Below are 23,277 nucleotides of genomic sequence, written 5' to 3'. Positions count from 1 at the left end.
ATATTATTATTATTATTATTATTATTATTATTATTAATAATAATAATAATACCCTATTTCTTCGATTCTAAGACACACTTTCCCCCCCATATAAACATCTCTAAAAATCGCGGGTGTGTCTTAGGTTTTCCCCCCCTGTTGGTACTGAAATTAGTGTGCGTCTTACAATCAATGGCGTCTTACAATCGAAGAAATACGGTAATAATATATTTCTTTCCCGCCTCTCCGATTGGATCGAGGCGGGGAACAACAAGCATAAAATACATAGAATACTGATTAAAAACATTGTCTACACTGTTTAAAAACATCCTAAAAATACCCTAAAATTCTACTGGATAGGCCTGCCGGAAGAGATCAGTTAGTTGGCTTGCTGGCCAAAACCCGTCCAGTCGTAATGCTCGCCTTTGTAGCGAGCCTGGATTGATATATTACAAATTCGCTAAGTTTGGAATTGATTGCGCAGCCTGCAACTAAGCAAGGCCATTTCTGTGCATGCGCAGAGCGGCTTGGTGGCTTGTTAAGCATCCTGAACAGCCCACCAACAAACCATGGGTTCTGAAGGTGGCTTGTTTGAGAAAGCTAAGCCACACTACATGGTTAACACGCCAACCGGGGTGGGAGGGAATGTGCTGGGTTCAAACGACGCACTAACCCACAGTTCAATTACCACCCATAACCAACCACTGGGTGTGGTTTAGTGTGTTGTGTGAACACCCTCTGTGTCGTTACGAGGCGGCATGAGAGCTGAGCACGGCGGTACCACCAAAATGTCACAATGTTTGCATGTCACCCGACAAATACTTAAATTGCACTGCAAGCCCTACCTCTGTGACATGAGGCTTTGTGAGAGCATCCATGTGTGCGTGCGTGTTTAATCACCTGCATCAAATCACCTGAACTTCTGATTAGATTTCTGCAAGTTTAGCAGAGAGGTGAGACGCAGACGGAGCCAGGGGAAAACGGAGCCCATGTCGCTGCTGCCCGGCGACCTTTTCTTTCACAGCTCTGCACCTGCTTCTTTTTGCACATGGGGTCTTGGGAACAGCTGCGCGGCTGATTTCTTGCATTAATTAGAAAATTGTTTAATGCCCAGATTCATCAAGTCATGCATATTTTAAGGTGTCATGAACATGACGGGGAAATAACCTGAAACCCAAACAAGAGCATCTGCCGAAGGACTTTGCTTATCACATGGAAATAAATAAACTTATAGGACGACCTGCTTCACGGATTCTTTTGTTAAATGTGTGAATCATTGATGGGATCTAGTGTTGTTATCTTGTTAAAATCCATGGGATTCAAGGCCACGTCTTTCGCGATGGATTGCAGCTGAACAATGCAACTTGAAAAGCGGGATGCATTCGTTTTGTTGATGTACCCGGGTTACGTCAGCTGCCTGGGTATAAATCAATAATCTATCACAAAAAAGAAGAAGAGAGGAGTGTGTCTATTCATCCATCCGTCAGCACCATAGAGTCAAGACCGTGAAGCTTAAACATGTGGAATCTGTCATGCAAGCTCAGAGCCCCTTAGGGGTGGGCATCTCAGGGTTGTTTTGTTTTTTAAAACATGGATTCATTTTAATTGAAGTCTGTAATAACATCTTCAGTCACTAGGTGGCAGAAGTCACTCACCAGCACATAGCTTTGCAGTGCTGAGCACAAAGTAGGCATTTCTCTAAAATTTGATTTGATTTATTACATTTATATACTGCCCCATAGCCGAAGCTCTCTGGGCGGTTTACAAAAGTTAAAAACAGTGAACATTAAAAAGTATACAAAAGTTAAAAACCATGTATGCATGTGGGTTTGCAGGGCGCATCCCACTTAATTGTGTGGCTTACTGCCAAATAAACAATGCAGAAATTTGTGCTTTGAGGCCACTATCTATGCCAGACGTACCCAACCAAGTGCCCTCCAGGTGTGTTGGATTGCAAGTCCCTTAATCAGTCCAACACATCTGGAGAGCAGTGTTGGGCCAGTCCCTGACTCTCAGCTTAACCTACCTCACAGAGTTGTTGTGAGGATACAATAGAGAGGAGAAGCGTGAAAGCTGCCTTTGGTTCCTTGCAAAGGAAGTAGTAGTTATGTGTAGTAGTAGTAGTAGTAGTAGTAATAATAATAATAATATAAACTGGTTGTAGTTCTATATATTTACTTGAGAGTAAGGCTTCTTAGAAGACATGACTAAGATTGTGCTGTTTATTTTGTGTTCTTTGTTTGCACAACTGTGTGGAAAATGCTTGATATATCACACACACACACATATATACTTAGTCTGCCATCTTCAGGCAATAACTGAAATTATACTGCAATGGTTATAGTAGTGGTAGAGGGGTGGAAATCAAAAATAGAAAATTACGGAACCGAAAGGAATCAGATTTATTTACTTTGTATGTCTTTCAGATTATAGAAGTTTGAACTAGTTTTAAATTGAGGATCCCTTTCCCTATTTTTATTTTGGTGTGTGTTGGGGGCTCATTTTAAGTACTTCATATTTCTTTCTCGAATCTACTTTCAAGTGCTAACTTTAACTTTGGGCCTGTTCAGAAGACACCTTAACCCCTGCTGGTTAAAGCTTTTGGTTAAGCAGCAGGGTTTAAGGCATCTTGTGCAATGCATTTTGCGAAACCCTGCGCACTTACTAACCCCAGTCTGACTGTCTGCAGCAGGGTTAGTGGCTCTAACCATGGCTTAAAGTGTTGTGTGTGACAGCATGGCTTCTGGTTAGTGCTAACCCCAGAGAATCACAGTTTCATTAACCACAGAGCCCGAAGTGTCGTCTGAATAGGCTCATAATCAGCAACTATTTTCATTAAACAAACACACACACGATGTAAAGTAGCCTACTATCACTGGTTCTTTCCTCGATAGAGGGAACACACCCCTTGGGAAGGATCAGAATTGAAAATCCACAATGATCCACAGTACATCAAAAAATGGGGGACGTATTTAAGCCAGGAATTCTATAGTCATTTGCCTGGGAGTAAGTACCATTGAACTGAATGGGCTTTACTTTTCAGTAAACATGTATACAATTGCACTGTTAGTAGGATTAAAAGAGAACAAGAAGAAACAGGGTTTATGGTTAATCCCACATTCGATTCAATGGTGCTTATTTCCAGAGAAGTGGGTATAGGACTGTATCCTTATTCTGAGCCAAGGCATAGTAGTAGTAGTAGTAGTAGTAGTAATAATAATAATAATAATAATAATAATAATAATAATAATATATTAGACTCCTTAGGGCACAATCCTATTGCATGTTTAGGCAGAAAAAAGCCCTACAACCGCTAGGGTGACCATATGAAAAGGAGGACAGGGCTCCTGTATCTTTAACAGTTGTATTGAAAAGGGAATTTCAGCAGGTGTCATTTGTACATATGGAGAACCTGGTGAAATTTCCTCTTCATCACAACAGTTAAAGCTGCAGGAGCCCTGCCCTCTTTTAAAGCTGGTCACTCTTGTATAGCTCCTGCAGCTTTAACTGTTGTGATGAAGAGGGAATTTCACCAGGTTCTCCATATGTACAAATGACACCTGCTGAAATTCCCTTTTCTATGCAACTGTTAAAGATACAGGAGCCCAGTCCTCCTTTTCATTTGGTCACCCTCTAACAACTCCCAATATTCCCCAGCCAAAATGGATTGTAAGACTTCCCCCCCCCTGTTTAAACATGCCTTAAATGCCTTTCTTAAAAGAGATTTACACCAAAATTCAAACATACAAAATTTAAACCAGGTAATGGGAAAGTACATCTCTCTCTAGATGTTTTGGACTTCAACTCCCAGCATTCCTGACCACTGGCCATTTTGGCAGGGGCTTCTGGGAGTTGAAGTCCCAAACATCTGGAGCTCTGCCTGCTGCGTCCCCCCCATTGATTTAGACAGGAAAAAGAAAAGAAGTCCTACAATTCCCAGCATTCCCCAGCCAGCCGTAAAGAGGGGGCGTGGCTGGGTGAAGATGACGTCATCGGAGCGCGCCGCTTTGCTTGCTCCAATGCCTGCTTTCTGAGTTGGAGAAGGAAAAAAGAGAATTCGCTTGGCCGCTTGCTACCTGTAGAAAGGTGTGTGCCCGCTATAAGGGAAATGGGGGTGTCTTTAGTTTCCCCTTATGGTCTGGGAGAGGGGGGGTAACCCAGTGAGCAGAGCCCTTGGTTTGCATTTTGGAGGTTCTGGGTTCAAATTCCCTTCTTAACATCTCTCCATGTGAAAGCAACAGCTTCCTACGTTCCTATATACTTCTTGGATCCCCTGTTCAAAGTCTAAATGGCTGCATTTTTGGAATTTCCTTCTCTTGAACCCCCCCCCCCCCGGAATGACTCTTGTGCCTTGAATGGCTGCATAAGAATCTCCAATTTGGAAGCACCAGCTATTTTTGGTATGAATTATTGTTCCTTCTATTTCAGATGATCACGTAGTGGGTGCCGTTCCTTTTTTCCTTATTCTTTCTAAAATGGCAACCATTACACACATGAAGGAGGTAACCGCAGGCTTGAGAGAACTCCATGATTTGCAAAAATACAAAAACTCCTTGGGGGCAAATCTCAGAGTGCTCCTTCCCCCCACCCCTCTCCGGGGGGGGGGGGGAACCCTCCAGTGAGGATTGAATATGCTTAGTGGCATAGAGTGGTGGTTGTATATTGGATCAAACAAGGGAAAATGTAATGGGGGAAATTGTATGGAGTGACTCGAACACAGAACCTCGCACTCAACATTTTGATGCAGGTCCTACTTGTATAATTTCTTAACCATTCTGTGGCACTGTACTTATTTATAAAGCACTTGAAATTTACTAAGAGCTGTGTACAGATTAAAAACAAGATAGTTCCTGCCTGCAAGTTTACAACCTGTCACAAAAGGAAGAAGGTATGAGGAGGGCGAAGGAGAGCAACCACGTCAGGCACCAATTCTTTCAGTGCAATCGTATGCGTGCTTACTCAGAAGTAAGTCCGAATGCGGCTTAAAGTGTCGCATCCTTAAAGTTACGAATATGTGTCTTAGGATTTATTTACTTGATTGTGGCCTATACCTCTCGTTACAGGCCTGAGTTTTCGTACACATGGAGCGGAAGCTCAAAGTGCCAAAAGGAGAAAAGAAAGAGGACCTGGGCTTTGCATCTCTGCCAATTTGCAGATTCCGGAGGAAATTAGTAGAGGCTGTTCGAAACCATTCCTTTCTTGTGGTGACGGGTGAGACAGGCAGCGGGAAAACCACCCAGCTCCCAAAATACTTATTCGAAGAAGGTAACTTTATCCTCATTCCTCTTACGATGTTTGGGAGGACACCATGTATTAAAGTAGCAATTGTGTTATGGTTTATTATCCTGTAGCAATGGAGGGTATCTTCCAGATGTTTTAATAATTATAAATAATAATATATTTATTTGCTACCCGCCTCTCCCTCTGGATCGAGGCAGGGTACAACACTAATAAAAACACCATAAAATACATACAACTAATTCAAACGTTTAAAACTAGTGCATCATTAAAAGCAGCACACTATTAAAAAAAGGCATCTTAAAATTCAACTGGGTAGGCCTGCCGGAAGAGGTCAGTCTTTATGGCTTTCTTAAATTCTTGAAGAATGTTAAGTTGACGAATCTCTCCCGGCAAGCCATTCCCCAAACTGGGAGCGGCAGAAGAAAAGGTCCTCTGGGTAATAGTTGTCAGCCTTTTTTTTGTGGGCTGGAGTAAATTCTTCCCAGAGGACCTGTAGGTTTTGGCCTACAACTCCCATCAGCCTTTGCCAGTTTTATCGATGGTGAGGGATTATGGGAGTTTAAGGCCAGGACATCTGTAGGGCTACAAGTTGTCACCCTATCTGATATACTAATAGTGAACTGGTTCTCCCAATGTGGATCCTTACAGAAGGGCACTACCCATGCACAGAGGAAAGGTATCAACAAACTTTGGAGGAAGCCATTCCGTTCCTTTCTCGTAGGTTTCGCCAAGCACGGCGCGATCGGCGTGACGCAGCCGCGGCGGATGGCTGCCACCTGTGTGGCACAGCGGGTGGCGGAGGAAATGGACTGCCGGTTGGGCGGCGTGGTCGGGTACCAGGTTCGCTTTGATGAATGCGTCTCGGAGGTACGACTCTGCATCTTGTCTTGCGGAAGGTTTTCTTTCGGTGTTACGTCTTGAATTTGTGGAGCGGACATGATTAGCAATTAATTAATTAATGGATGTGTTTATATACTGCCTTTCCAGGCAGAGAGACCCATCAAGGCCATTTGCCCAATTAAAAACAGCAACAATCACACAGTGAGAGGTAGCTTGATGGAGAGGCAGTGTGGTATAGTGGTTAAAGTGTTGGATGGGGTAGCCTGGGTTTTGGTTCCCACTCATCCATGAAGCTGGCTGGGTGACGTTGGGCCAGTCCCTGACTCGTAGCCTAACCTACCCCACAAGGTTGTCGTGAGGCTAAAAGCGAGCGGAAGAGGACCGTGTAAGCCGCCTTTGGTTCCTTGCACGAGGAAAAGAGGTGGGCTCTAAATGTAATAAATCAGTAAATGGAATAAAATAAAACAATGACAAAGGATGGAATTCCGGTAATATAAAAACAGAACGTTCGATACCAACAATAAAATAGCTGCAACCGTTAGAATGATTAAACTACAGGCCAGGTAATCAAACAAAGAGATTTTGCAGCTAAAGGCAGATTTAAACAATCAGGTCTCAAGGTCATGTTTCAAAGCAGTCTGTGAGGGATCCGGATGAACAAGCTAGGGGAGTGAATTCTGTAGGGGGGAAAATCTGGGTGGTGAATTGCATGTCTTACATCAGAGGGGTGTAACTTTATCTGGCCTTCCAGGGATTCGAACCTTGCCCCCAGGGGGGTTTCCTAGCAGGCCATGGCTTTTCCCTGACCCCGAATGGCGATTCCCTGGCATTTGTGAACATTTAAATGTCTCTTTTCAACAATGAGACATGCTTTCTATTTTTAATCCAGAAAAACGCACACATTCACCCCGGGCCCCAGTTATTAAAAGTTCAGGTGACTCTCTTCTAATTGCCATATCCAAGATTGCGCCTTTAACTGATTTTAAATACCACGCAGGAAACGTCAATCAAGTACATGACGGACGGCTGCTTGCTGAGGCAGATTTTGGCAGACCCGCCTCTTTCTAAGTACAGTGTCGTGATCCTCGACGAAGCTCACGAGCGAAGCCTGAGCACGGTAGGTGGGGGTAAAGGAGGTCCTTAAAGAGCTGTTCGCCTGGAGCGAGTTGAAATTGCTTTCAGGCATACTGGCGGCGAAGCTCTATGCCTGCTGGATGTTCTGAGCGAATTCATTAATTGTAAAGCTTTTTTAGCCCTGCATTTCAGCCCGAAAAAGGTTACAAAAACAGTTTACAAAAAGGTTACAAAAACAGCTTACAAAAAATAAGACAGGCCCTGCTTTAAGGTGTGCTGTAGAAAAGGCACGTCACAAAAGGAAGAAGGATTGTGAGGGAGGAGGAAAAAAAGGGATGGGTGGACTTTCTGCTAGGGGAGGGTGATCCTGCATGGATCTTGCCTTCACCTTTCCCTACTAGAAAGTATGAGGCCACATTGGTCTCCCCTTCTCCATGATGTTTTCCCCGGGAAGCAGCCACCCAGAGGTCGTTTGTTCGCTGGCTTATGGATGGCCCCAGCATGTGCTGCCCTTCAGCTCTGCACTCCTAGTTTTTATTCATTTGGATCTCACCAATGAGTGACATTTGAGATCAGGTAAACTAGTACTAATTATTGTGGACTAGTAACTTTGCGATACTTGAGAGTGGAAGTGGAGGACTGCAGATATTAATTTAAAAAAAACCCCCAAACCTCTGCACTTGTAAAGCAAAGCTGTAAGGCAGAAAGTTTGCCTTGAATACTTACTGGTTTGCTAACATTCAGACATGCAGTTTTCCCCCAGTCCATCCCTGTTTGTGTCACGCTGTGGTCTGGATTGGGTGGGGTTCATTTCATTTTCATTTATTATATTTTTATACCGCCCCATAGCTGAAGCTCTCCTGCCAGCTCACAACGATTAAATACATTAACCTTTAAAAATACATTATGCGAAGTGCAACACTATTTACATCAAAGCATATAAACAGACAGTACACACAGACAATATAGATCTAAAAACATTTTTTAACGAACAACCCAGGACCTGGTTAAAAAATCGTTACGTGCTGCCAGATGGTTGAGATAAGAGGGCAGTTTAACCTGGTGCCGAAAAGATAACAATGTTGGCGCTAGGCAGGCCTTGTTGGGGAGATCATTCCAGAATTGGGCCACCACCGAGAAGGCTCTCCCATTTTACCACTCTCCGAGCCTCCCTTGGAGGAGGCACCCGGGGGAGGGCCTTGGATAATGAACGTAGTGTACGGGTCAGTCCAGGCCGGGAGAGGTGTTCCATCAGGTATTGTTGATTTGCACATGAGGGTATGGACAGAAAGTTTGGATCAGGGACAGTCTTGAAACCTCCTTGGGATTCTACAATGACCCAACCGCTGTACCTTGTCTTCCCCATCTTTCTCAGGATATCCTGTTCGGTCTGCTGAAACAGATGTTCCACGACAAAAAGCCGCCGGAGAGAAAGAAACCCCTGAAGGTGGTGGTGATGTCGGCCACCCTGGACACCGGCAAGTTCTCCGAATTCTTCGACGGCTGCTTGGTGGTGGATATTCCAGGAAGGAACTATCCGGTCAAGGAGATATTCCGTGGTCTCCTAGGCCCCAAGGATGCCAGCTGCTCTGCGTATGTGACTGAGGTGCCTGCATGCTGCTTTGATTTCGGAAAGGAGTGGGGCGGGGGGACCGAACTCCCCTTCCATGTTCTCGGTTCAGTCTCTGCCGGCCCGGCCCAAATTTTACGGCGTAAGCCAAAAGACAAGACGCTGGCCCTTCCTGATCCATGTATGGCCCTTTACGGTAATGGTAGTTGAACTTTCCTTCAACACTGGTGCTGGGGTAGGGCCATTTTCCACCCCCCCTAAAGCCACCATTCTAGCTTATGGGCCACAGGGCAGACGTAAGAACATCAGAAAAGCCCTGCTGGATCATAGAATAGTAGAGTTGGAAGGGGTCTACAAGGCCATCGAGTCCAACCCCCTGCTCAATGCAGGAATCCACCCTAAAGCATCCCTGACTTGTCCAGCTGCCTCTTGAAGGCCTCTAGTGTGGGAGAGCCCACAACCTCCCTAGGTAACTGGGAGCGCTTTGCGTGGAAGAAGGTCTCCTTTGAGCGCTTCCTAATCCTATTAACGCTGCCTGTTTCAGACTGTCAAAGTGACCTTGGACGTGCATTTGAATGGTTCGGCCGGCGACATCCTGGTTTTTCTTACAGGTGAGCACGCCCTCCTCCCAAATCTTTTGACTCCCGTCTTGTGCAGAATAGCAGCTTTTGATGTGACTTTAAAATAAATCATCGGAACACGGCTATAGTCCGGTGGGGAACTAAAAGAATTTTAAACTCAAAATATAATGGGCCTGATAAGGCAGTATGAATTACTTCCTTAACTTCAAAGGGCCCTAATGCCCCTGTCCCCACCTTAGATATGGGCTGGGCGACTCATATTTTAATTCTTTATTTATTTCCTGCATTTCTATACCTGCCCGATAGCCAAAGTGTCTCTGGGCGCTTGACAACCGTTCGAGCCACAAAAAGCGACCCGAGAAAATCCGATTGAAAAGTTTGAAACCGCCGCATAAAATAAAATCTGAAACCAAAATAAAGCCCGGTAGGCAGGGTCAGAGGTTTAAAATACGGTAAGAGAGCAAAAGTCTGGTCTTTGGCCAAGCGTCCCACGGACTGTAGGACAGCACGAAAAGCCCCTCCGAGGGCGGAGATAGCGCTCTGACTTTGGAAAGGGGGAATTGAAGGTACGGCCCCAGAACCCGCAACCTTGTGGGATCCCCATCTAGAATATTGAACCGTCACAGAGGCGGCATGAGAGGAATCTGCAAATCTGTTAACGTGAGCCAGCTACAGAGTTTGCGTTGCATGGGGTTCTGCTTTTTGATTTGCTGTTCTTTTTTAAGCGCCTGGCGTGCTCCAGCCGTAGTTGAGCGCTTTGAACTCGGGATTTTTGGAGACTGTCCTGTCCCGGTCTCTCAAATCCAAACCTCTCGGACTTCCGCTTTCAGGTCAGTCGGAGATCGAAAGGACCTGCCAGTTGCTTTTCCAAAAGGCGGAATCGATCGATTACCGCTTCGACGTGAGAGACGGCTCGGTCGAAGGCCTGCTCATCTTGCCGTTATACGGCTCCATGCCAAGTGGTGAGTGTGCTTCTTTTAATCAGGGCGTCTCGCCTTTCGTTTTCTCAATCCCTCTCTCCCTTCCCCAAGCTGGTGCCCTCCACGGGGGTAGTCCAACACTCAGTGGAGGGCCCCCGGTTGATCTCATATACTATATTGAAAGAGGAAAGTCTTAACCTGGCGCCGGAAAGATAGCAGCGTTGGTGCCAGGTGAGCCTCGTCAAGGAGATCATTCCACAGTCTGGGGGCCACCACCGAAAAGGCCCTGTCCCTCGTTGCCACCCTCCGAGCCTCTCTCGGAGTAGGCACCCGGAGGAGGACCTTAGATGTTGAACGTAGTGACTGGGTATATTCACATCGGGAGAGGCGTTCCGTCAGGTATTGTGGTCCCAAGCCGTGTAAGGTTTTATAGGTCAAAACCATATATATATCTATATCAAGGTGCTGGTTTTGACCTATAAAACCTTACACGGCTTGGGACCACAATACCTGACGGAACGCCTCTCCCGATGTGAATATACCCAGTCACTACGTTCAACATCTAAGGTCAACATAAATGTAAATAATAATAATAATAATAATAATAATAATAATAATAATAATATCTCCGCTGTGGCACCCCGATTGTGGAATGAGCTCCCCAGAGAGGTCCGCCTGGCGCCTACACTGTACTCCTTTCGTCGCCAGCTGAAGACCTTTTTATTCTCTCAGTATTTTAACACTTAATTTTAACTTAAATTAAAATTTTACTGTTTTAACTCTGTATTTTAATCTTATATCACTTTTGCTGCATGGTTTTTATCCTGGTTGTGCTTTTTATACTGTATGTTGTATTTGTGCTTTTAACCTGTTGGTTGTTTTATGATGGTTTTAATTTTTGTGAACCGCCCAGAGAGCTTCGGGTATTGGGCGGTATAAAAATGTAATAAATAAATAAATAAAAATAATGACCTCTTACCCCCACACACCCTCTTTTCCTGGTATCCTTTCCCACCTCTTTTCCTGGTTCCTCCTTCATTTCCTGGTTCTCCCTTCAGATCAACAGAGAAGGATTTTTCTCCCTCCTCCGCCAGGCATCCGGAAATGTGTGCTGTCCACAAATATCGCAGCAACGTCTCTGACCATTGACGGAATCAGGTTAGCCGTTCTGTGCGTTTTATCGATCGGGAGAGCCAAGGAGGGGCAGAGAACTGAGTGTGGACGCGGCCAACCGGGGTTACGTACGGCTCTTCAGTAGTCCCCCATTGAGATAGTTTGTAGGGCCAGATTTGCCTATAGTTAGAACAAGGAACATCAGAAGATGCCTTCTACTGAGTCTGACCTTTGGTCCACCTAGCCCAATATTGTCAACACGGACCGGCAGCCATGGCTCTCCACGGTTTCAGGCAGGATTCGTTCTGAGCCCTCTCTGGGGAGGGTTCTGGGGAACTGAATGCTCCCGGTGTGTTTTTCATACTTAGGAGGCCTAATGCCGTCCTGTGAATATAGTCGCGCTCTTGACGTTGTGATAGCACGAGTCGCTTTTTGTCTTCCTCTTAAGGTACGTGGTGGACAGCGGCTTCGTGAAGCAGTTGAACCATAACCCAAGAGTGGGCTTAGACCTTCTGGAGGTCGTCCCCATTTCCAAGTAAGTTTGAGGTCATGTTGGGTTATCCTCTGGTTAGGGAAGAAATTGTATTTCCTAGGGACCTCCAGTTTGGCCACAGGCTCCTGTGCTTAAGCGTTGTAGTTGTTGTCAATAATAATAATAATAATAATGGCACCCCTAGGCAAGGCCCCTGCTGTGGTTCACCCCTATAGTCCTCTGAGGCAGGGGTCTCTAAACTCTCTTCTCCTGAGGGGATGCACAGCCCCACAGTATGGGAGACAGAGACCCATCTAACAGCAACAGGGCCTTCTCTGTAATGGCCCCCTCCCTCTGAATTGACCACCCCTACGCAATACATCAGCTACCGACAACCAAGTGCTTTCGAGGATTACTAAAAAACTTGTTTCCGTTGGCTTTTCCCCAGTCGTTAACTTCTCTAAAGGCTGTTAAGCTTTTAATGATGGTTTGTTCGGTAATACATTGTGAAACGCTTCGGGGTGTTTTTTTTTTTTTATAATATGGGGAGCGCTACAGAAATGCTCTTAAATAAATCAAACCAAACGCCTGTTTTGCTCTCTTCAGGAGCGAAGCCATGCAGCGGGCCGGCCGGGCCGGGCCGAACGGCGTCTGGAAAATGCTACCGGGTGTACAGCAAGGAATTCTGGGAGCAGTGCATGCCTGACCACATGATCCCGGAAATCAGGCGAACCAGCTTGACCTCTGTGATCCTGACTTTGAAGTGTCTTGGCATACATGACGTCATCCGGTGAGGCCTCTCGCCAGCTCCCATAATCCCCGGCCAGCGTGGGAACTGTAGTCCGACACCTCTGGCTTCAAGAAAAGCTACTGTGAGGCTTAGTAAAAGGGCAAATACTAATTTAAATTGGGCGTCGTAAATGATACATGTCACTATAGCATATTTATTTGCAGCATTTATATACACCTCCACATCTAAACAGATTTCAGAGTGGTGAGCAATAAAAGGATAAAAGAAATAAAATAACGATGTTAAAAATGGTGATCTTTAAAAGCAGAGTAATGCTAAAAACGGTGACTGGTCAGTCAAGGAAGACTTCCGGGAATAAAGCTGTATCTTGCAGCTCCGTCATCCAATGCAGGGAGGCTAGCCGAAATGTCTGACGCCGCCCCGAGTGCGAAATCTGTTGTCTTCCTCCCTCCAGTGTTGTCTATAACCTCGGGTTATCTGTAGGTTCCCGTTAGACCCTATTCTTACAACGGGGCACGATGACTAGATGGTTTGTTTTTCTTGAGTGTAGGTTTCCGTATTTGGACCGCCCAGAGGAGAGACGCATCTTAGAAGCCCTGAAACAGCTTTATCAATGCGGTGCCATCGACAGGTAAGCTGGTTGACCTGTATGCAGGTGTGTGGGGATGCTTCTAGGCCTCACAGTTGTTCCTCCGTTTCTCATGCCTCCCTCTGGAAGGACCCTCATTGGGGGAGTGACCCAGAACTCCCTGGATTGAACATCTTGGAAAGAGCAGCCTGTGTTGAGAAACCCCAAGGGAAATTGGGTACTTGGGCGCTCGATGGGGTGGGGGAATGGCCACGGTCAGATGCCATGATAGCCAATGATGGGTTAATAAGCAACTCACAGTTGGTTATTTTGTGGTTACTCCCCACACAACGGCTCAGTTCAGACAACACGTTAGTCTATTCAGTGTGAAAACTACACTCAATGGTTGAGTTGTTAGAGGGTGCTTCCCACACATGTTCTAACTCCATCGTTGCGTGACTGTGGGCTCCCGTGGAATTGAGTAAAATCCATCAAGACGTTTGATTGGCAGTTCTTCTGCCCTCTCTCCTCTCCCGGTCCTCCCAATGGTATCCCATCAGCCATTGCTGCAGTAAAACAATCCCGGCAGCTCTCCTAGAGCGGCACTCACTTCTTTTGCCGCTCTCGCCAGGGCACTCTGTAGCCAGTCAACTCATATGCAACGGAAAACTCCACAGAGCCCTCCACTCAACACGGCACACAACAGTTGTGCAGGAACTCTCCTCTGCACAGCGTGGATATTCTGCATGGAGTGTTTTCCAAAAAAACTCCACCATGGGGTGGAGTTTTCCCTCCAGACAACACAGTTCTCAACGGTGGTGTAAAAATTCCACCGTGGAGTTCTAAAACCACCGTTGAGCAACGTGTTGTCTGAACTGAGCCATCCCCCCTCAGGACATCCCCCCTTCCTTCCCCCCCTCAGTTCTCCCACTTGTATCCCATCATCCCTTGCTGTGGAAAAGAGATCCTGCAACTTTGGCCGCTCTTGGTTAAAAAAAGTCACACCACATGACACAACCCACGATGGGTTAAATAACCCACTGTGGGTTATTTTTACCCATCGTGGGTTATCATATCGTCTGAACCCATCAAAACGAAGGGAGGCCACTCAGACTCACATATTAACTACCAACGGAAATGTCAGTCGGTGTAATTCTCCCCTCGTCATCTCTCCCTGTAGGAGAGGTCACGTGACCAAGCTCGGCGAGTTCATGGTGCGGTTTCCCCTCCCGCCAAACCTGACTTGTGCCGTCATCAAGGCTGCCTCTCTAGGCTGCGAAGACTTGTTGCTCCCGATCGCGGCCATGTTGTCTGTGGAAAACGTCTTCATTCGGCCAGGTAATGGGCGGAAGGGGGAGGAAGGGGCGGGCCACTGTGATCAGCTGCAAAGCACATGTCTTTTGGGGAGCTAGAGAGGATTGTTCTGTGAGGGTTTAGTCTGAGATGTGAAATAATAATAATAAGTACTGTACCAAGGCAATCCACCTTCTGCATCGAGGAAAGCCGAGTTCTATAGCCCTGCATTTACAATAAATAAATAAATACTGTATTTCTTCGATTGTAAGATGCCATCGATCGTAAGAAGCACACTAATTTCAGTACCACCAACAGGAAAAAAACACCTTAAGACACACCCGCGATTCTAAGACGCACCCCGTTTTTAGAGATGTTTATATGGGGGAAAAAGTGCATCTTAGAATGGAAGAAATACAGTATCACTCTAATTGCGAACGCAGGTGGTGCGTGCCAACAGGATTAGAACCAAAACGGTGACACTGTGGAATGAGAGTGGAATATTAGCATGCTTGGGGGATCCACAAGGTTTGCAGAAGTATAAAAGGAAAAAGAAACCCAAGACAGCAAGTTCCCCCACGAAACCAGTCCAGTGAGGACTGCACATGCTCAGGAGCCAGGGAATGTTGAGTGACAATTGGAAAAAGAGAACGAGGGTGTGAAGAGCGGCATGCCCTTCTTTAGTCCATAACAGTTTATCTGGGAGGGAGGAACAGCTGGAACCCTGATCAGGAACACTCTTCTTAGGAAATGAGCATACGCTGCAACATTTTGTTGCGGGCTCCCCTTACTTCTATGGCGCTCTCAGTGTGCATAGTGCTTTACAAAAAACGCAAGGACAGGGCCCCTGCCCCAAGGAGCTTGCAGTGTGAAATTTAACACCGGAGACACAGCAGAGGAAGGGGAGGGGAAATAGAGAAAGGGATAAACAAGGCAAGAGTTCGTTTGTTTTCCTCTTCCCTCCTCATCCCCTTTCCTCTTTTGTGTTGTGTCTTTTCAGATGCATAAGCCTTAAGGCAGGGACTGTCTCATTTGTTATTGGGTTCGCATAAGCCACTCCGGATTTTTTTCCGGCTGAAGAACTGGGTAAAAATAAGCCACATCATCGAGGTGGCAGCCGGGGGGGTGGGGTGGGGGACCTCTGCATGCATCCTCCCCCCAGGAATCTGGCATGCTGTCCTCAGGATGGCTTGCCTGATGCCTACTCTGCTGTCTTTTCAGTGCCACGCCAACACTGGTTTTCTCCCATTTAAGAGATTAGAAAACCCAGGCTAAATGCTGAAGTCCAGAGTTGGCAAACTAACTGGACAAAGCATTTAAACCATTGTTGGGCCCCATCAATAACCCTCAAGGAAGAAAAAGGAATAGGTTTTCCTTGTATTCAAAAATGTCTTTCTTTGCTCGCCTGGAGTTAATTCTTGCTCGCCATAGGCGACAAGGGGAATTTCTCTGCAACACCCCAGGCTTGTAACTTCTGTGGGATCCCCCCCTCCCCCAAAAAGCAAAAGGCCTTGGCAGGGAAGAGATGCTTAAACAGGAATGATGGTTGTGAAAGGACAAAGGTCTGAGTCCCTCTGTAACACATTAACTTTGGACTCTTTTGGCTCTGCACCAAAAAGCGGTACGTACTTGCGGTGCTTTGAAAGTGAGGCATTGAAGCCGGGGAATTATTTAATCATTCATTGATTCCGACTCAGTTTTCTTTTCTTTTTTTTAAAAAAAAACCCCGAAAAGCGTGTTCAGTGTCCCCTTTCATTTTCTTGTAACCCTACGCTGGGTTGTAGCAACTGAGCAGCGAGTGGAAAGTTACTTTGCCCATGCTCAGAGGACCCAACTTTATGATAGCAGGTTCATGCAAAAGTTTCCGCAGTCAAGTTTCATAGAATCATAGAACAGTAGAGTTGGAAGGGGCCTCTAAGGCCATCAAGTCCAACCCCCTGCTCAATGTAGGAATCTACCTCGAAGCATAGCCGACAGATCATTGTCCAGCTGCATCTTGAAGGCCTCTAGTGTGGGGAAGCCCATGACCTTGCTAGGTCATTGGTTCTATTGTTGTACTGCTCTAACAGTCAGGAAGTTTTTCCTGCTGTCCAGACGGAATCTGGCTTTCTGTAACTTGAGCCCATTATTCAACAGATATACCCATCACAGCATATCCTTCAGCGTAATAAACCACAATGCGGTTGTTGTTTTTTTACTGTTCTTATATCCCGCTCTTCATAATCAAAGCCCAGGCCGGCTCGCAAGAATACTTAAAACCATTGAATTATAATATCTAAAAAACACCATTAAAGCCTCACTAATTCCTAGAAGAGCATCAAAGCAGAATAACCCCATCGTGGTAGAACGACATATTAATAACAGCAGTACTTTAGATATTTACCGATTTATTTATCTTTAACCCTACGCTGTCCTGGAAAGTTTTTTTTGACAGCGACGGCAATGCAGGCCTTTTTTTTAAAAGGATAAATCAATAACGGGATTTATCCCCAACTTTGTATTTGTTTAGGAGATCCTGAGAGACAAAAGGAAGCGGAGCTCCAGCACCGGGAGATCTCTTCGCAAGTGGGAGGATGTAACGACTTTGCGACTCTCTTGAACGTCTTCGAGCAGTGCAAGTCGAGGTACCCAGACGGACCTGGCTGGAGAAAGGGAGGAATCTAAACTCTGCAAGCTGAAATGCTTGGCGCTGTTAATACATGGTGGGGTGGAATGTCCATTGGGGACTCTAGCGACAGGGGCCAAGCGCCTTCCTTTGGGCCGTTGCGTTGTCTCCCCTCAGCCTTCTCTTCTCCAGGCTAAACAGGCCCAGTTCTTTCAGTCTCTCCTCATGCGGCTTTTACAATAATAATAATAATAATGATGATGATGATGATGATGATGATGTAATCTGGGTTTCTTCCTCTCTGCTTTCTGTCCAGCAAGTCCCCCTCAGTGTGGTGCCAAGAAAACTGGGTCCATTGGAGAGCTGTGAAGCTGGCATTTAGTGTGGAAGGGCAGCTCAGTGAGATCGCCAGCAAGCTTAAGCAGGCGAGTAAGAACGTGGGCCGGACCCCGGGTCATAGAATCATAGAATAGCAGAGTTGGAAGGGGCCTACAAGGCCATCGAGTCCAACCCCCTGCTTGATGCAAGAATCCCTGACAGATGGCTGTCCAGCTGCCTCTTGAAGGCCTCTAGTGTGGGAGAGACCACAACCTCCCTAGGTCATTGGTTCCATTGTCGTACTGCTCTAACAGTCAGGACACTTTTCCTGATGTCCAGCCGGAATCTGGCTTCCTGTTACTTGAGACCGTTATTCTGTGTCCTGCACTCTGGGAGGATTGAGAAGAGATCCTGGCCCTCCTCTGTGTGACAACCTTTTAAGTATTTGAAGAGTGCTATCATGTCTCCCCTCAGTCTTCTCTTCTCCAGGCTAAACATGCCCAGTCCACCACGTGTTAAGGACCCTTAGTTTTCCCAGGGGTACTTCTTAAACTCAGCTTCCTAGAACAGTGACAGAGATATTTGAAGAAGCTGCCCTGGGAAAACAGTTGCAAGTTCATATCAGTTTGTCAATGAACTGAGCTATTTACCAACATGGGAATCATAGAATCATAGAATAGCAGAGTTGGAAGGGGCCTACAAGGCCATCAAGTCCAACCCCCTGCTCAATGCAAGAATCCACCCTAAAGCATACCCGACAGATGGTTGTCCAGTTGCCTCTTGAATGCCTCGAGTGTGGGAGAGCCCACCACCTCCCTAGGTAACTGGTTCCATTTTTGTACTGCTCAGTCAGGAAGTTTCCATCTAGCCCAGTATTGTCAACACTGACTGGCAGCCATGGCTCTCCAGGGCTTCAGGCAGGAATTTTTCCAGCCCTGTGTGGAGATGCTGGGGATGGAACCCGGGCCCTTCTGCGTGCCAAACAGGAGTGACAGCCTTTCCCGTAATCAACGAAGCTTCAGATCAGAGCCGTGATGCAAGAAAGCAATAAAACTATATTAAAACATTAAGTCAATATGAAAGGCTGTCATGGTCTCTCTCTCTCTCTCTCTCTCCCTCTTTCATCTGAGCCTCCGCCTTTATCAAGGATGTATTTTCTTCCTGTCCCATAATTCCAGAACCCATTGGGGTCATCATCCCATGAAGCTGATGGGTGAGACATTCAGGACAGAGAAAAGGGAGGACATCTTCACAAAGCGCAGAGTTAAACTGTGGAACTCACTTCCACAAGATGTAGGGATGGCCACCAATCTAGATGGCTTTAAAAGGGTATTGGATAAATTCCTGGAGGAAAAGGCTATCAAGGACTACTAATCCTGATGGTTATGTGCTATCTCTAGTATCCGAGGCAGTAAGCTTGTGTGCACCACTTGCTGGGGAACATGGGCGGGAGGGTGCTGTTTCACCATGTCCTGCTTGTAGGTCCCTGGTCGACAGCTGGTTGGCCGCTGTGTGAACCACGTGCTGGACTAGATGGACCCTTGGTCTGATCCAGCGTCAGGGCTCGTCTTCTGTTCTTATGCATTTACTTCTGTGCGCCTTCTCCGTCTAGCTGCCCGACTTCCCGAGGGAGCGGTTCCATGGCTCCCGGAACGAAATCCTGAGACGATGCCTGTGTGCTGGCTATTTCGCCAACGTCGCAAGGAGGTAAAGCACGTCTGGGGAGGACGAGGGCAAAGCCAAGATGTCGGGAGGTCTTTCACGAATCCCCCCCGCCCCCCCCCCCCCGGCTCTGTAGCAATCTCCTCTCTTGCGTTGACTTTCAGATCCGTCGGCAAGTCGTTTTGCACCATGGACGGCCACGGCAGCGTCGTCTACATCCACCCTTCGTCAGCTGTAAGATCCCTCCTTTGTGTTAATTATTCTTTCGAGTTGAATAGTCCGGCCTTTTAGGGAAAGACTAATGCAAGCTGAGCGGATTCTTTTCATGCCTGACCGTTCTGAGTCTGCCGTATAGGAGTGAGAGAAGGGAGCGTAGTTTAGTGGTCGTAGCACGACAAAAGGCCCCAAAGAACTCTTACCCTGTAACACCAGGGTGAGATATATATACACACACACACATATATGTTGTTGTTGTTTATTCGTTCAGTCGCTTCCGACTCTTCGTGACTTCATGGACCAGCCCACGCCAGAGCTTTCTGTCGGCCGTCGCCACCCCTAGCTCCCCCAAGGTCAAGTCTGTCACCTCCAGAATCTCATCCATCCTTCTTGTCCTTGATCGGCCCCTCTTCCTTTTGCCTTCCACTTTCCCTAGCATCAGCCTCTTCTCCAGGGCGTCCTGTCTTCTCATTATGTGGCCAAAGTACTTCAGTTTTGCCTTTAATACCATTCCCTCCAGTGAGCAGTCTGGCTTGATTTCCTGGAGTATGGACTGGATATGTTGGACAGTATGCTGGCTGGGAATGATAGAATCTGTAGTCCGAAAACTGGAAGGCACCAGGCTGGGGAAGGCTGGTCTACTCAGAGTGGTGGCGGCCCTTCAGGGCATTCAGGCCTCCCTGGAGATGCCGGGGATTGAAACTGGGACCTTCCACATCAAACGCCCACAGTCTGTCGACACCCTGATAACCTGTTAGCACATCTGTCTTCCTCTAGCTCCGTGATCACGAAGCCGAGCTGGAGTGGATCCTCTTCCACGACGTCCTGGTGACTTCCAAGGTTTACTTGCGGACGGTGTGCCCCGTTCGCTATGAGTGGGTCAAGGACCTGCTGCCCCGGCTGCACCAGATCGACGCTTATGAGCTGAGCAGCATGGCCCGGGAGGAAGTGACGGAGGAGGAGATGGCCAAGTGGAGGGAGAAGGAGGACCTCGAGGGGCGGAACGGTGAGCCGAAAGCGCCGGGATGTCTCTAGACAGGGAGGCGCCACGGGTCGGCATAGTTGGGCAATCGCCAATGGCCTACACCTTGTCAGGGGGCCCATCAACAAAAGTCCCCCCTTATTCGCTTGTTGCTCTCTCTCTAGCCCAGACAGTGGTGGCGGTGCGAAGGTGGAACAGGGGATCCCACGGCCTGCTTATTCATTCGCTCTCCGCCTGGCAAGCGAGCAGGTGGTGGCCATAACGAGAAAGGGGAGAAGGGTGAGCAGGGAGACCAGCCCATTGAGGGTGTCTTCGCAAAGCCCCCCCCCCCAAAACCCTGTCCGTAGATCAGCATGCATGTCGGGGGAAGCTGCTGGGCTATGAATGAACTGCCGGTGCATCATGGGAAAGGAATAAATGAGTGTCATGCAGTATCTCTGCATGAGATACTGTTCCGGCCTTGTTTTCTGCTGGGGCATGCTGGGAATTGTAGTCCAACACACCTGCACAGCACCCGGTTCGGGAAGGCTGATCCATACCAGAAGGCAGGCTGGGGACAAATGGCCAGGCAGAGATTGGCTACGTATGACAGTGGAGTGGGCCTCCAGATGTTTTGGCCCTCAACTCCCAGTAGCCCTAGCCAGCGAGGGATCGTGGGAGTTGTAGGCCAGAAAATCCGGAGGCCCGCCAGCCATCTACAGTATCTAATATAATTCTCTCATTTTGTGGTGTTGATTTTTTTGGGGGGGGGGGCTTTCTTTGCCTTTAGAGAAAACGTCCAACGAGCCCGCCAAGAAGATGGAAAAGAGGAACGACGACCGATCCATACGGGACGCTCGCGCGCGGTACTTGGAGAGGAAGCAGCAGAGGCTGCTGGGAGCGAACGCCCCTCCGAAGGAGACGAGCTGACGTCGGCACCATGCAGCCCTTTCTGCGCACCATGATATGTACGCCTGTTTGACCCCAGAGCCTATGCTGCGGGAGCTAAGGGTTGGAGAACGGGGCGGAGGGGGGCCGCTAGGACCCAGGAGAGCCGGAGAGGTCACCTGATCCCTTGTGGGGGAGGAGCTACAGCACTGTGTGTGAATATAAGGACATTCCGCTAAGGGAAAGCTTCAGTGAAGAGCCCAGCAGGTTGTGGCTCCTAGCTGGGGAGTCGGTTGTGGAAAAAGTGTCTGTCTCTCCTCGCTGAAGCAACTTCCCTTTTGCCTTCATGGGACTATAAAGTGCCTCAGTAGCCCTCGGGGACCCTACGCCAGCGGAGTTTGGTGGCCCCGTCGTCAGTGGGACGGGGAATCCGCTCCAGGTTTCACTTGGAACCAGTCAGAACTCTAAAGGAGCTATTTCTCTATTAGAGTTCTGACTGGTTCCAACTGAAACCCGGAGCAGATTCACCACTACCCCCCACTAACGTCAGAACCACCAAACTCTGCTCTGATGGCATCTCAGAAGTCACGGCCGAAAACCCCGTGGCCATACCACAAATGTAAATGGGTTCAACTGGCTTCCCCCCTCCCAAAAAAAACAACACCCCCAAGAGGTACCCCATGTTGAACCTGGGACAACAGTTTTCCCGAGAAATATAAATGGATGTACGACAGGGATGCAGAACTTTTGGATCGTGGAGGTTCTACATCTGATCCACAGAACTTGGCCGTTCTTATCTCCGGCGATGCATTCCTGGTTTCTGCATCCCTGCTGTTACAGGTGGGTTGGGGCAGCCTCCCCCAGCCTCTTGTCCTTGGCCGTGCAGGCTGTGGATAATGGGAGTTGTATTCCGACGCAATTGGAAAGCGCCAGGTCAGGGAGGGAGGCAGGCAGAGGGTGCTTTTTCCATGCTGGTTTGCAGCGGCCGGCGTTGAAATCGGTAGCCAAATTGATCCTGGGTTCTGTGACTGCAAAAGGGCGCTGTTTCAATGAAGCCCTAATACCTTTTCTTTTCAGAAGCAAACAACAATCTTGCCATCAAGAGCCGAAACGAAGCCTTTTGAAATGAACACATTTAAATATTTAGGGGCCTCACGTCTGGAGGTTTCTTCACTGTACATCCATTGACGTTTCCCTGGACTGTGCGCTTTGAAATTGGCGTGGGACGACGTGATCTGTTTTAAAGAAGTGTTTAAAAAGAGAGTTTACAAGCTTTTACGATGTCCTTTTCACTTCACTGCGCTGTTACATACACTGCTGTATTTTTCTGCAGCAGGTGCTTTCGGATTGTAAAACATTCCTGTTTTGCTTTTACCAAATAGTAAGGAAATTATTTTTGTACATTTGTTATAAAGATCTGACGCGGCTCAAACTGAGCTCCTTGCTCTGCACACTGTGTGTGCATTTAATTTTTCCATTCGGAGTTTATATCGACCATGGTTGATGGCAATATTCCCTTCGGGGGGACAAGATACTTTTGTATTGAGTTGAAAGCCCTGTTCTAGTTTCTTCTGCAATTTTTTCCTGTAAGGATGGCGATGTATTTATCAGCTCTCCAGCGAGGAAGTTAAGTAAAGATCCTTGGTGCAGCTGTGTCGGATTCATTTTCTTTCCCAAGACTTGAGTACTTAAGTGGTCTTCGTGGGGCTGCCACAGAATTGTGGCAGCAGCCTACACTGTTTCCAGAGAGGGTGGCCATGTTCCTTGCTGCAGCAAAGGCAACAAAGAATCTCACAGCATTTTAAGGCCACTTTCCCTCCACCTGGCACCCTGTAGTGTATGTCAGACTACAACTCCCATGATCCTGAGCCGCCAACAGCCATCCTGGTTGAGGGTGGCGGATGTTGTGGTCCAACACATCTTGAACACTGCTTTGAAGGCTAACAAAGTTATTGGTTATGTGACAAAGCGGATTTCTTAGTCAACGAAAGCTTCTAACTCTTAAAAGCAGTTCACCTTTAAGGTGCCGCAGGAATTTTTGCTACTGTTGTTTTTCTTATGCCCTGTAATATTCCCTTTGGGCCAGAAGGACAAAAAAATCTTGCACAGAAGTGTTCCACATTGCAACATCTTATTGTAATTCCTATTGGCAACTCTGAGCGTTTGCAGTTTAAAAGTCTCATGCGTTAAAAGTATCCACATTTCCCCCCACAAGCCTTAGGGTG

General features: G+C 47.3%; 1 protein-coding gene across 1 annotated transcript; it reads left to right on the top strand.

The window, feature by feature from the left end:
• Positions 1–3,983: 3,983 nt before the first annotated feature.
• DHX40 (DEAH-box helicase 40) lies at positions 3,984–22,701 on the top strand. Its single transcript, XM_063146534.1, is given in 20 exon segments — positions 3,984–4,065; positions 5,043–5,244; positions 5,942–6,087; positions 7,058–7,177; positions 8,510–8,740; positions 9,249–9,315; positions 10,116–10,247; positions 11,264–11,363; positions 11,767–11,853; positions 12,397–12,427; positions 12,429–12,580; positions 13,092–13,172; positions 14,290–14,447; positions 16,912–17,026; positions 17,324–17,432; positions 18,938–19,032; positions 19,152–19,221; positions 19,981–20,209; positions 20,955–21,132; positions 22,130–22,701. Coding segments are annotated over 18 exon segments (2,247 nt in total). The 5' UTR covers positions 3,984–4,065; positions 5,043–5,060; the 3' UTR covers positions 21,095–21,132; positions 22,130–22,701.
• Positions 22,702–23,277: the final 576 nt, after the last annotated feature.

Source organism: Elgaria multicarinata, chromosome 22, assembly GCF_023053635.1.
Source record: "Elgaria multicarinata webbii isolate HBS135686 ecotype San Diego chromosome 22, rElgMul1.1.pri, whole genome shotgun sequence".
NCBI classification, from domain to species: Eukaryota; Metazoa; Chordata; class Lepidosauria; order Squamata; family Anguidae; genus Elgaria; species Elgaria multicarinata.
This window is presented reverse-complemented; position numbering and strand designations above follow the sequence as displayed.